This window comes from Sciurus vulgaris (assembly GCF_902686455.1).
Source record: "Sciurus vulgaris genome assembly, chromosome: 11".
Lineage (NCBI taxonomy): Eukaryota > Metazoa > Chordata > Mammalia > Rodentia > Sciuridae > Sciurus > Sciurus vulgaris.
Genome location: NC_136472.1, coordinates 64,100,471 through 64,114,291, shown reverse-complemented (window position 1 = coordinate 64,114,291; position 13,821 = coordinate 64,100,471). Strand labels below are relative to the sequence as shown.

Genomic DNA, 13,821 nt, shown 5'->3' with positions numbered 1-13,821 from the left:
TCCTTTTAACAGAGAGATATGTAAGAAGTTCACTTCCAAGGAGAGTGGAGGATAGCCCAAGCCGTGAGCAAAGAGAGTCAGAAGTACTCCTAGAAATGATGTTCTCAAATTCAAAAATTACCCTAAAATAGCTCCTTATGACAGACAGTAGCAATTCAAATACCATTTTAGAGATTCAGACAAAAATCTTGGCCTCTGGATTGAAATAATGAGAAAGAAAAAGAAGTCCTCCCCATACTGCATTTAGGAAGGGAAGGATTGGGTATGGCAGAGCCTGTTTCTGCCTTGGAAGGATGAAAATATATAGGCAGTTTTTTGTCCCATACCTTGTGTCTTTATGAGCTTAATTCCAGTTTTATTCACATCTGTTCACATACTGATGTGATATAGACAGACATAAAAAAGAAGCAAATGTTGGGACAATTTATACTAAAACTGCACTGGCCAAGTGGATTTTCTTTGTAAGTGTCAAGCTACCTTGCACATGTCTGACTTAATGTACTGCCTGACCACTCACCCCCTTCTTAACAACTGCATCCCAGACTTCACTAGACCACGAGGGCAATTATGCCATGTGTGGTGCCCAGTCCCAACCTCAACACTACCACGTTTACCAACTTGAGTTCTGTCTTTTTCTGGCAACCCCCCCACTACATGTGTGCAAGATACTCAGAAGTGTTCACATGTTTAATCTGACTGCTACAGGAAGCCTACAGAAAACCACTTCCCTTTTAAAATTTCCAAGGTAGGAAATGAAAGCATAAATAACGAAACAGTGACAGACCTCAACAGACCAACTATGCTTTATGGAAGGGCACATTTTCAGGAGAGAAAAATGGCAACTGGTTACAAAAGGAGTCTGATTTTTTATAGAGTTTAAGTGAGATCTGAATCATAGCAGAATGCATCAGTTGGGCAGTCAGAGGAAACATTTGTGCAAGTTCAAAACCCATTGTTGCTGGGAAATGGTGAAAGCCCAGAATTCGTTGTTTGCTTTCTGCCCCCAGGACCCATTTTCCTCCTTTCTCCCTGGAGATTGTTATTTTCCATATCCTTCATTCCAGACTCCGAAAGGGTTAATGAATAGGGGTATCGATATCATGTCTGGCTGCTTCCTGCTGAGAAGAGGCAAAATAGGGGGGACCACCCTCTTTCAGAGTTCTAGGGAAAAAATATGGATATCCTGGAATTAGGCTGAGGAGGGGTGTAATTGGAAGGAGGCTCAAGGTCATCATAGGTGAAGTCCCTTTTTGTGGTTTCAGGGAGACAGATTGTGAGCACAGTAGAACGGCTTTGATGTGATCCTGGGAGGAAGTTTGAGCTAAAAAGGTCACCTTAATAAGACGTTGTTTCTATATAACATTAAGAATACAGAGAAGGAAGGTTATCAGGAAAAAGATGAAGATTAACTAGTGTGCTAGTGCTCGGAAAACATTTTTCCTAGTGGCGAAACAGGATATGTTCTTCTAAAATGCCAGGAAGTACACCTTAAGTATGTAGCAGGTAATAGAGTTGGAGATTTATTTTTCTCCTTAATTGAAGGGTCATTATGCCCCACTCAGATTCAGGGTGCACTTTCCATGATCTCACTAGTTCAGGTCCTTTAAATCATAGTGAGCATAATTAACTTTAGAACCATATTCTCCTGATGTTTTAATCATCACCATTCTGCTTGACAGACTATGCAAAACAAGAAAAGAAATAAAATTAACAGTACAGTTATACCTAGTAACCCAGCTACATGTGTAGAAAAGTATTTAAAAGGATCAAGGGAAGAAATCCCTTCAGCCAAACGTCTTCATCATCAAAATTAGGTGTTTTTGCATTAGCCATGGCCAGGACCTGAGATTGTAATTTTAACACATCCAAACAAGCATTAAGAAAAGGAATAAGCTCTGAAGTAGGATTACTGGGCTGACCCATTTTTTCTCAACTGCTCCTCAGTCACCACAGTTGTTTTCTTGACCTGCCCCCAGGGCTTGAGTTGTGCCTTCCAGGTTCGAGGCATTGACATTTTTGTCTGCAGAGATGGGATTCCCATTGAATACAGTAGGAGCCATTTCACTTTTCCCATTCTCCCGTCATCCATGATAAGGTTTGATATTATGACCTAGAATCCAAACACAAGTATTTTCATGGTCAACACATGCATATCTTAACCCATAGTTATAGGAACTGGGATGCCCATCACTGCAAAAGGAGCTACTTGAGGACCATCAGGAATCAGCTAGTTCTCATCTCTACTGTTTCAGGTGGTCCTGGAGTCATTTAACCTTGTCTCTTACCATTCCCATTTGGTTTACATAGAAACAGCATTCTTCCCTGACCAGTTTTGCAGGACACGCAGATACCAGGGAGTCCCAATTGATTTTGTAAAGTCAATACTGAGTTGGAAACCTTGTTAGATGTCTTCAATAAACCTGTTCTGATAACTTTTTTATAGTAAAGGGAATAATTTGAAGGGCTCTCTATGTCCAGTGTGTGCTGTTGTTGGAGTGAGTAGGACTTGGTTGTTAGGTAAAATGTCAATTTGAGGAGTAAGGAAGACCAAGGTACAGAGACCAGTCCAGTTTTATGTAGCATGGATAAATATGAGCCTCACAAAAAAAATGCCTCAGAATTTTGGGGGGCAAACAGGGCTGTTGGACTGAAACAGGTGTATGTCTTAAGTTCCATTAAAAGAACTATTGTCTTTTCTTTTAATGCCCAGGTATTGCTGTACTTTGGTTACAACTGTTTTTGCTAGCTGTTTAAGACCAAGCTGGTCAAATTGACCTTGTTCCTATATATTGTTAAGAGTCAGCTGAGTTTCCTCAGGGGGCCACTCTTGGGAACTTGTGAGCAACCTCTTAGCTCCTTTAGTGTCATCTGCCAGGATGGGTCAGTGTTTCCTATGACCCTCCTCTTTGCAGCATGTGTACTGGTTGGTTTTCCCTTCTCTGGGATCTCATTAATCTCCCTGATCAGGAGGTCATGTGTCCCAGAGTCAAAAAGCCTTAGAGAAGTCCCATTGTTCCCTGGGTTCAGGTTGACCGCAGAGGGCAAGAGTCAAATATTGGCTTTTTTTTTTTTTTTTTTTTTTTTTTTTTCTTGACTGTTTTATTTCCAAGTTTTGGTCTTAAATATCCAGCAAGCCAGTTTCACCAGTCTTAAATAAGAATACTGGGTTTTATCTTTCATGTTGATGGATTTTAGCACTTTAACTTTATAAATTAATCAGATGTCTCCTCTAAAAACATTTATGATTGATTCCATTGATGTTGACACAACACAACATACAGGTGTACACACATAGATAAAACAGGAAACAGAGATCTTGTAGCTGTTTGTAGATTGATCTTCACAGTTAGAAGAAAATGCTACAGATATTTATTAAAGCCTCTATTAGATTTAAACTGTTAGAAATTAAAATAGACCTTATTGAACCTTCACATTATGACTTAAATACGGAAGCTTGTACAATTGGAAATGCTAGATGTAAAGTGAACTGTAATTATTCTAGTTAAAGGAGCATGCAGAACATCTTTATCAGACCAGAGTGCACTTGGGCTCATTTTAGTGTCAGTTCAGATATTGGAAGAATGAGAGAGCTCTGAAATCCTTAGATAAAGATTCTCCAAGTAAAGAACACTTGTATATATGAAACCATTCCATCTTTTCTCCCTGTGCTGTAGTATTTAGGGAGCAACTTGTTAAGAAAGGAGCACGGTAGATTGCCTAGAGGAGCTAAGAGAGTCAGCCATTTGTGACCCATAAGCCACTTGAATTTAAAAGTGGCACTTTTTATCCTTTTGGTCTCAAACTGGTTTCCCAGCTGGTAATCAGGCCAGGAGGTTTAGATGCAGAAAATTATTCTCAACTGTGATTAATTCTTTTAATTTAAGAGAGGACATTTGCCAGCTAGTTGTGCCCTTAAAATTTCTTACATGTTTCCTTTGTCTTTGTGGGTCCTCATACTCACAGGTCAATGATTTAATATTCACCTTAATTTAAAGTAGGAAACAAGCCTGTTAGTGCTCTGGATGATATCTTCACTTGGAAAAATAGATTCCTGACCTAGGACAGATGAGGGGTAGTATTACTCTAAAAGAGACAGATTTTCTGGTCTTTTTCTTGCCAGATAAGGAAAAGTCTAATTTTAAAGCTAGGGGAACTCTATTTTGAGACTCTCTCTTAAGAAGTAGACAGTATGGACAGAATTGTGGTAGAAGCAATCAGAAAGAGAGGCAGATAGTGGTTGATGTTTGGTATCCCTCAGGGCTGTCAGGGTCAGACTCTGGTCATGAGATCTTCATGCAGCACCAGGGAGTGGCCCTGGCCAGTTGCCTTCAGTTGTCCCAAGTCTTCCTCTGTCCCATGCACCAAATTTCTCCCACAGAAAAGAAACTAAAGCAAGTCAGGACCAACATTCCCAACACCTGGGTGAAGGGGAATCCAACCCACCTCTTGACTTTAAATGGAGAAGAGGGCTGCGGGTCAGGACATGATCTAAGGGGCTTATGCAGCAGGGAGGCAGTGAGAATTAATTGTAGAGCAGAGCAGGGCTGGCTTAATGAGAACTTTGAGCAAAGGTAAGAGAAAGCATTGGGGTAGGAATCCTCAGACCATTTGCTATTGTGTCGGAGGAAATTGTCTAAATCATGGAGAATTTTGGGGTCGAAGTTCCCGAATTCCAAATTCAGACTATAGACTTAGGTTGTCTAATTTATATTGCAGCCAGATCTGAGTACTAAGCTTAATGAAGTGGAGGTTCTTAACATAATTTATCATGCAACCTAAGGGGGAGTCCTGCAGGATGGCGGCTCCCTGGTTGGAGAGCCCAGGGTGGCAGTTGAGATCAAGGCATCTTTTGATATCTGTTGTCACTGGAGCAGGTCCACCAGAGAATGAGACAGTGTGCCCTGCTACAATCTTTGTTGTGAGGAGACCTCTGGGGTCTGGATAAACCAAAGGTGGAGGTCTCAGGCAGGGCACTTCTGTAAGAGACAGGAAGAAACCTTACCTCTCTGAAGAATAAGAAGGCTAGTGTTACATGTAGGAACAAAATGGCAAAAAGTGGTCTCTGATCCAGAGGTCAAGTGCAGGGAAGAGGTCTAAGTACAGGGAGGAATTGGAGGAGAGGGTTAGAAGAAATATGCCTCCAACACCAACATAGGACCCAAAACAGATTTTTGCTCTGTTTACACAGCAATAAGGCAGCAAAAATGTAGCCCAAAGATGGTGTGGATTTCAGGTCAAGTACCAGCTGCCTTTAGTCAAAGTGGACTGCAGAGAATGTGAAGGGTTTCCTTCTATAAGGCAGGAGGGAAGGTGGGGACAGTCAGTCTGGGAATTCAGTTGTAGCCACTGGAGCCATGACTAGGGGTTTCCCTGACCTCAGAGAACCATAGGAGTGCTGGCCATAGGAGTGCTGGACAATCAACGGTCACTTTCCAGGTCTCATCAGTCATTTAACATGACCGTTAGGAAAGCAGTTCTTTAGGACAGAGAGCGGGGGTGAAGATCCCTTACTCCCATTCTCAGGTTTCGGCACCATAATGAAAGCAAAAATAACCGAAATGGGGACAGACCCCAATGGACCAACTAAGCTTTATTAAGCACTGGCAGGGCACATTTTCAGGAGAGAAAATGGCAACTGGTTACGAGAGGGGTCTGATTTCTATAGGGTTTAAGTGAGACTTAAATCATAGCAGCATGCATCAGGTGGTCAGTCAGGTGGAACCGTTGTACAAGTTCAAAGCCCAAGTCAGGGAGAGCAGTTGTGAGAGTTTGGAGCCCATTATTGCTGGGAAATGGTGGAGGTCCAGAGCCCATTGTTTGCCTTCTTCCCCCAGTATCCACTGTCCTCCTTTCTCCGTGGGGGTTATTGGCCCCTTTTTCCCCGGGGGTTGTTGTCTTCCATATTCTTTAGAGAACAGAGAGGGAAAAGATTTCAGGGACAATAAGAACCATGTGTAGTTTAGATATGAGGTGTCCCCCCCAAAGCTCCTTTGTCAATGCAGGAACAGTCAGAGGTAAATGATTAAATTACAAGAGCTGTGACCTAATCATTTCATTCTAGTTAAGATGGACTCACTGGGTGGTAACTATAGGCAGGTTGGACATGGATGAATGAGGTGGGTCACTGGGGACATGCCCTGGAAGGGTTTATCTTCTGGCCAACAAGTCCTGGTCCTGAGCAACTTCCCTCCGCCACATACTTCCCCCATGATGTGCTGCCTCTCTCTGAGCCTAAAGTGATGGAGTCAGCTCACCATAAACCAAATCCCTGAAACCACAGGCCAAAATAATTTTTTCCTTCTCTAAATTGTTCCTGACAGGTATTTTGTTCACAGCAACATAAAGCTGACTTCAAAATGCAATCTGTAAAAAATAATTAAATAAATAAATAAATAGAAATAAAGTTGAATTTTGAAATCTGGATAAACAAATCATTTTTATTATAAGTATGTCCCTATAAAATATATATATATATATATATATACATATATTAACTCTTCCTCTGAAATTCAATTTTAATCATATTTCGTTTGAAAACCTTCTTCCACATGCCACTCTGGAACCCCATTTTTCCATAAGGGAGTCCCACAGTTGTTCCCTTAGGACAGAGTTTCTTCCTTTTAATCATGGCCTTTTCTCTCCCCACTGCTGAGAGGGAGGCTAAGCAAGGAATGGGTGGGCCCAGCCTCTTCGCACCTGGAATCACTGCTCCTTCTAACCACCACACTCAGTAGCCTAGTTTGACCCATTTTCTAGACTCCTACACATAGGAATCCATTGTCCCTCCTTCTTATCCCTTCTGCCCAGCCTCAACCCCAGGTAACAGTAATCCCAATCCATTCCACAGTTGTATCTGTGACACGTATTTTGACTGCTCAGAAGCCCTTTCTTTGAGGAGCCATCCTTTCTCATTCAGTCCTGGGGCTGTGGCCATTTATCCAGAGGAGATGATCATTGACCTGAGCCAGGAGGTCCATTCCTGGCTGGTCAGGGAAGTCTATCTTCCAGGCCATGGTATTTGAGGCTTGGCTTATACCCAGGGGCAGGTCAGAATCCTCCCCTAACTTCCCTACTAGAGCCTTTGGGATTATTGACTGTAAGGATGGTGTAAGCTGAGCTCATATGCTGTCTTCTCTGATGCATAAAAGTGGCTGTCTGAAATGAGGGTTAAATGCAATTATAAAAGCAACAACAGCAGAGGAAAATAGTGAAACCCCTCATAACATCATTAGAAGGAACCAGTCATACCCCAAAATCAGATGGGTAATTTTTTGTTGATTTTAGTAAAAGTATTTGGGTCATTTAATTTTTATTTAATCTAATTTGAAAAGAATGTGAATCCAAAGTGAAATACTGTAACATGTCTAATCCCCAATTGAATGTTAGATTCATGTTTCTTTAAAAGGCCTCTTTGGCTCAAAAAAAAGTTCAGGATGTAGTTGGGCACTGTTTTATTATCCCCAAATTCTCCGAGACATTCAGGGACATTCAGGGGTTGGTCTTCTGAGAACACGTGAGTCATTTTGAAGGCAACACAGCCTAGGTGAATGGGTACTGACCTGCTGCTCTGACAATCCAAAACAAAACCCTCTCTAAAGAAGCATATGCACACAAACACTATTTTGTAAGACAGATTCTGTGTATGCATATGACTCATGTATTCAATGTGTCATGTATGTAATTATTAAATGTCAGGCTACCAAATTTCCTGTGTAAAGAATAATTAGTACTGATTCATGTCATTGGGTACCAAACTGGTCATCCACTCAAGGCTGAGTTCCCTTGGATTCAGATGTCTGGGTATGTCTGACAGATTGCTGGAGTCCGCACATGTGGAATCAACTTGTGGGAAGCCCTGACAGCAAAAAAAAAATGTGCTAAAAGCAAAAAGAGGAGCATCTGTAGACTCACCATAGGGCCACATTGGAGTAAGCAACAAATACTAGGATGCAGGTAGGATCAGTGTCTGCACAGAGACTTTGAGACCTCTGCACTGTTAGCTGAGGTGTGGGAACAAAGAGATCTCTCTGAGAAATGCTAGAAATGAATAGGACTCTTGACTATACCTCAGTTTCCTCATCCATGAAATGACTATGAGGAATTCCATATTGTTCAGATCATACCTCCACCTACAATCTTTTACTCCTTTTACTCCCAAATCATAAAAGACATTATTAGTCAATTCTTAGAACGGACTCATCTTTCCAAAAGAAAAGTCAGTCAATGGCATAGCTGCAGATACCAGTGAACATGTTATTCGTATAAATTAAGTCTAGTAGAGCTTCTAAGATCAAAGTTTAGGTCTGTGACAAGCCTTGGCTCATCTTCAACATGTGTAAATTCTCGAAGTTTCCAGAAAGAATGGAAGACTACTTTTTATTTAAGCAGCAACTGACCACAAATACAGAGCCAGAGGGACATCCCATTATGCCACAGTATATTTCCCTTAAAGTGTTGACACAGATATGCTTCATATTTACCTATATCGTACAGAATGCACACAATTTACATATTATTTTAAGTAGTTTATTTTATGTTAAAAGAGTCAAATGGCAGAACCAAAGACTTGATCATTGACATAACATGTAAGAGGAGCTACTAAAACAGCCCCTTGAGGGAGGAGTGCTAATTAGCTGAACTGCATCTATTCATGGTAAAAGGTGATTGTTCCTAAGAACTCAGTCTACATGGCCTCTCCCCAGATGTGATGCCAAGCCTTCTGAGCCTTAGCAATCTAATTCTCTATTTGTTTTTCTGTCCTTCATTCTTCTAGTATCCCTTAGTCTGATCTCTCATCTCTCCATCCTTTTTACTCTGTCCTTCCCCATCCTCCTGTCTCTCCATCCCACAATCCTTCGGGCCCTTCATCTCTATTGCCCCCTTTTTTCTGATTCCCATCCTGCTGCTCCTAACTTCTTGGTCTAGTTCCTCTGTCCCTCTGCCTTTACTCACAAGATTACATTTTTGCTTCTTGTTCTGTCCTTTTTCCAATCTGGTTTGGACAGAAAACAGCTTCCCCGGAAGTAATTTCCTTTCATTTGACCTGACAGGGAGACTGAGATGTCACTGAACTGAACACCCTCTGAAAGATTCTTTATTTTAGTATTATACAGGGAGAATTCAAATTCCCAAGGCCTGTTGTGCTTTATAGATTCCATTTGTTCTTTAAAATGCATCAGATCCTGCATTATCGAGGGAGCAACTTCCAAGTAGAACTTGAGCTCCAAGTTCAGGAAGCTCTCTTTTTTCAATATGTCCAATAAAAACTGCATAGAGAGGGTTATCTCTTCATTCTTTTTCTGATCCTTTGCCTCCACCAGTCTTTTCACTTCTCTGCAGGACGCTTCCCCCAGTTGACTCTGGCCCTCCTTCATCAGGTAGGACATTCCATGAAAAAATTCCTGGAAACTTATGTGGCGGAAACTGTAGTACTTCTTGATGTCAAGTCCCTCTTGGTAATCGCTGCTGCTCAGGAAAGCAGAAAGTCTGGGACCATCTAAATTGTGCTTCCTGAGCTCATCCTCTTTAAATAGGAACCTCTGGTGCTCAATACCCTCAGCAGCCAAGGAGCACAGACCCCTCAGGATCCTGTGCCTGGTAAGCTCAGAGCAGTCCCCACTGTCATCAGTGGGCAGGAAGGTGGATACATAGGCAGTGAAAATGTCAGTGCTGTTCCTGGGTGTCTCTGAGATTGCCTGACCTCTTTCCATCTGTCCTTTCAGCCAGGAGCAGACCATCCAGCAAATGCCTGGAACTTGACATGCCGTGTAGAGAACATCATTTTCACGTACAAATTCAAAGGCATTTCTGGCTTGCTCTTTATCCTTAAAATAGAAGCTGAAATACTGCTTCCTTTCCTCCTCAGAGAAACCTAAAACATGAACATGGCGCCATTGACCCAGCATGGGCTCCAGACTCTGCAAAGCGTGGGGCCGAGTAGTAATGAGAAGGGAGCAGGTGTGGAGCAACTGTCTCCTAATCAAACGACACAGCACTTTCTCCATGGAACTCCCTGCCCTCTTCCCCAGCTGTCCTTCAGAGGGCCTCTGTAGCTCATCAAAGCCATCCAGGATGAACAGGAGCCGCTCTGGCTGTTTCAGAATCTCTCTGACAGGGGCTTGATTATCCCCACAACACCAGAAGAGTAGCTGCTCCAGTTTGTACCCCTTCAGCAGGACCACTTCTCTGCAGCTCACATAAAAAACATAATCAAACCGGCCTGGGTACAGGGTACCAATGGCCCAGTCCAACACCATTTTTCTTGCCAGAGTTGTCTTTCCAGTACCAGTAGACCCCTGTAGTACCACTAAGGATGGGGCTAGGTTGGGTTTTTCCCCTGGATCAAATAAAGCCTCCACCATGACAGAATCCAGCTCCTGCTCCAGGTCTGGACTAGGAGGTAATCCTGGGTCCCCTGAGCTGGGTGTGGCCACCAGGAGCAGTTGGTTGTAGCTGCCATTGACTCCCCCTTCTCGCCTCTCTTCAAGGCAGCGCACATGCTCTCGGTATATTTCTCTGTAATCTGAGTCAGGCAAAGAAGTTTCAGATAATAAATGAAAACTATAAAGGGAAAATGGACCCTTCAAGCTCTAGCTCTGCTCTTTAGTCTTGTCTTCTATCCTGCCTTATATCTCCCTGAAGACTTTAGTTCTGGTTTTACAGGGGATGTACTACTGTATGTGTATGTATGTATATGAATGTGTGTGTGTGTGTGTGTGTGTGTGTGCGCGCACAGCTGCCTGAGTGTGTGAGGATGTGTTTTGTGGGTGGACATTTGTGGGGTCTGAATGCATGCCTGTCTCCACATGTGTTCATGAGAATATGCCAATGGAAGCTTGTGTATTGTGCAGGGAAGTCATGTCAGTGTGCATCACCAAGAACATACCTCCAAAAGTCCCTGTGTATGACAATGTGTATGTGTGTGTGTGTGTGTGTGTGTGTGTCTTAGTTTTCATGGTAAATGTCTCCCTGGGAAGAGGTGAGAACAAAGAGAGGAAAGGGAAGGGAAACTGGCAGATGGTTGAAGTAACAGGAGCCTATTTTTAGTGGAGGATGGACCAGATGCTAAATGCAAAACAGTTTCTGAGCAGGTGCCATGACTTTGGGTCCATCTACCCTCCCATTTCTATAAAATAGAGGAGTCCTCAGGAGTAAAGGTAGCCCATGGGAGAGAGCACAGGCACCAACAGATCCTTCCCTCCCCCTGGCACCCCACAATCATGAAAAGGCTGCTATTTAGGCTGCATGCCACCTCGCTCTCTAGGGTTGCATCAGTCCACTAGCTCCTTGAACATAGGGGCACAGAAGACTGTCCTCTGTGAGGAGCAGCCTAGCCATCTGCTGGGAAGCAGCTAGGGACAGGTCTTACCCCCCACAGCCATTTGTTCTGATTAGTAGAAATCCCTTCACCAACCCTGCCTCTCATCTCTAAGCTCCTTCCTTCATTTCCCTTCCCTTTCTGGCACAACAACTGGAGGTGGAAGGTAGGGTATTATGGTCTAAAACACTATCATCTTTCTATAAATAAACTCCTGATCTCCACTCAGGATTTCCACCCAGCATTTGTGGGAACCCTCAGCTGGAGACTACCTGTGACCCTGGAGCACTGAGGACTCCAGAAGAGGGAGAGAGCAGGGTGAAAGGAGACATAGATTACAGTCTACGGGAGTCTGTGAAGTATCCTGGGGGGCAGTTCTGGTACCACATGACCACCCTTTCCCCCACCACACTCACCATTCAGACAAATGAGGCTGAGCTGGTCCACGAGTTCCAACAAGTTCATGGCCTTCAAGCCCTTGAGCACCACTCTCACAGCCTCCTGTTCTCCACACTTTAAAATCAGTCGTGATGCCAGGTCCACCCGACTCAGGCCCGCCAACTCTCCTCGGCCAAGAGGGGCTGGCCCTCAGCCAGGGGTCACATCCCGTAAGTGAACTTTAGTATCTTGAAATTGTCCTCCTCAAGGTCACTCAAGGCCCAGAGCAATGCCTCCCGAGGGTTGTGGGCCAGGGCTGAGGCCATGGTGATGGGAACTCAAAGTCAAGTTCAGACCAGCGAGCTGGAGTAGGTATGGAGAGGACAGGTCCACTACTGGGGAGGAGCAACCTGAAGGCCCCTCACCACCTGGTTTCCTGAGTGCTTGGCAAGCTGTGCAGCAGAGACCAGGATACAGGCAATTTTTCAAAAAAAGGCAAGTGAGTGAGACAGCAGGGGAATTTGTCTAGTCATTTCCCTCTGCCTCTGGGTCAGACAGTATGTGTGATTGTGTGGCAAGAAGGCAAGTGTGTGGAGATGTTCCTCCCTGCCCCTCTTCCTCTCCCCTCCTTTCTCCCAGTCACCACCTCTGCCTCTCTCTCAGCCCTCCCTCTCATGTGTGCTCTTTTTTAGATCTTGTATGGTTCCTTAAACATAAGGGTTAAGAAAAAATTATTTTTAAGTTTTTTAAGTTGCAAAAGTCAACCTGTTCCTGACTGTGTGATTGTTTACAGAACTGGTGCATATTTTCTGGGACTGTTGAGGTATGGCAAGAAGGTAGGAAGTATCCACTTGACATTCCACCAACCCTCACACATCAGCCCTGTGGACTTAGACCCTCACAAGGCCAAAGACTGGAGATATTCCTATACAGCATGAGGGGAGAATTTTAAATAATAAGAGGAATGGGCACTTTTGCATACCTAATTTATGCCAAATGATTTACATATATTATCCTTTTTGATCAACACAGAAACTGTCCTAGGTATTATTCCAGAGAAGAAATTTGAAAGTCAGAGAGAAATGATCTTTCAGAGTTTTCCCACTGAGCAAAGAGACAGGATTTCTATGGTCTAAGACTAGAGTAGAAGGAGTCAGACAGAACTCAAAAGATAAAGACATGGAAGACAGACCCAGAAAACAGAATTTAGGCTAAAAACTACTAGAAACTAGAAACACTTTAGATTCTAAATTAGCAGAAGAGCAGGATTTTTAGTTATGTTTAAAATATGGAACTAAAATATCGGCAGGGTGGAAGTCTTTGGAAGAAGAGGAAGCAACAATTAACAGAAAGCTTTTAGAATCCAGAATTATACCTGCTATCTAAGGCCAGTGGGGAATATACCTCAGCAGTATGATGCCAAGATTGCTCACAAGAGTATCTGGTAACAGGGACAGCTGCTGAGATTCAAATATCATTATCTATACATTATCTATAGGTGACAGAAAATGTTAGGAACATGTTAAGATACAAGGGACTTGGGTTTCACATCACAGGCCAGTCTGGGAAAGCAGAAACAACTTACCACAAAGCCTCAGACTGCATGAGTAGACGCAGGATTCCTCTACAAAGCTCTAATGTTGGCAAATCCAGGAAAGAAGAGCAGGCAACACTGGAACATGCCAAGACAATTCCAGACCCGGCTGTTTACCTCAACCCAGACTTGAGGAGCTAGAGGTGAAACAGGGATGACTCAGTTGGGGGAGGAGCCCAACAAGCAAGGTACTGAGGAGAGATGGAACAGCCCCTTTTTCTGGTCAGACAACTCTAAGGCCAAGCCTGGGTCTTCTTGGTCAAAACCTACTAATCCACTGGTGGTATTCATATTTAAAAGATAGGTGTGACCACCCTTTGATACCTAACAGGCCTAGTACCTAAGGAGCTAGAAGAGACAAAGGACCTTGCTAAGGCTGTGTGAGGCAGAAACACCCACACATTGGATCTGTCAGTGGCATGAGCAATTGCTCATCAGGGAGAAACTTGACCTCATTCCTCCCAATACTAAAGTCAAGAAACAAGGGAGGAGCTGAATGAATGAACAATTCTGTAACCAAGAGAAAGAAAAC

At 43.3% G+C, this 13,821-nt stretch overlaps 2 protein-coding genes across 4 annotated transcripts in view; both read right to left on the bottom strand.

Annotated features, from left to right (window-relative positions):
* The window catches only part of LOC306640976 (olfactory receptor 10A3), a 65,052-nt gene that overhangs the window by 48,370 nt on the left and 2,861 nt on the right, over window positions 1–13,821 (bottom strand). For 2 of the 3 annotated variants that reach the window (XR_013757975.1, XM_079105745.1), the window contains exon 1: window positions 3,927–3,981. The exons of the other annotated variant lie outside the window; for it this stretch is intronic. The gene's annotated coding sequence lies outside the window, so the exon portion shown is untranslated. Of the gene's footprint in view, window positions 1–3,926; window positions 3,982–13,821 lie in introns of those variants that run through there. 3 annotated transcript variants of the gene reach the window in all.
* NLRP10 (NLR family pyrin domain containing 10) lies at window positions 8,497–13,460 on the bottom strand. Its single transcript, XM_079105730.1, is given in 6 exon segments — window positions 8,497–10,522; window positions 11,734–11,896; window positions 11,899–11,913; window positions 11,915–11,934; window positions 11,937–12,147; window positions 13,281–13,460. Coding segments are annotated over 5 exon segments (1,857 nt in total). The 5' UTR covers window positions 12,022–12,147; window positions 13,281–13,460; the 3' UTR covers window positions 8,497–8,948.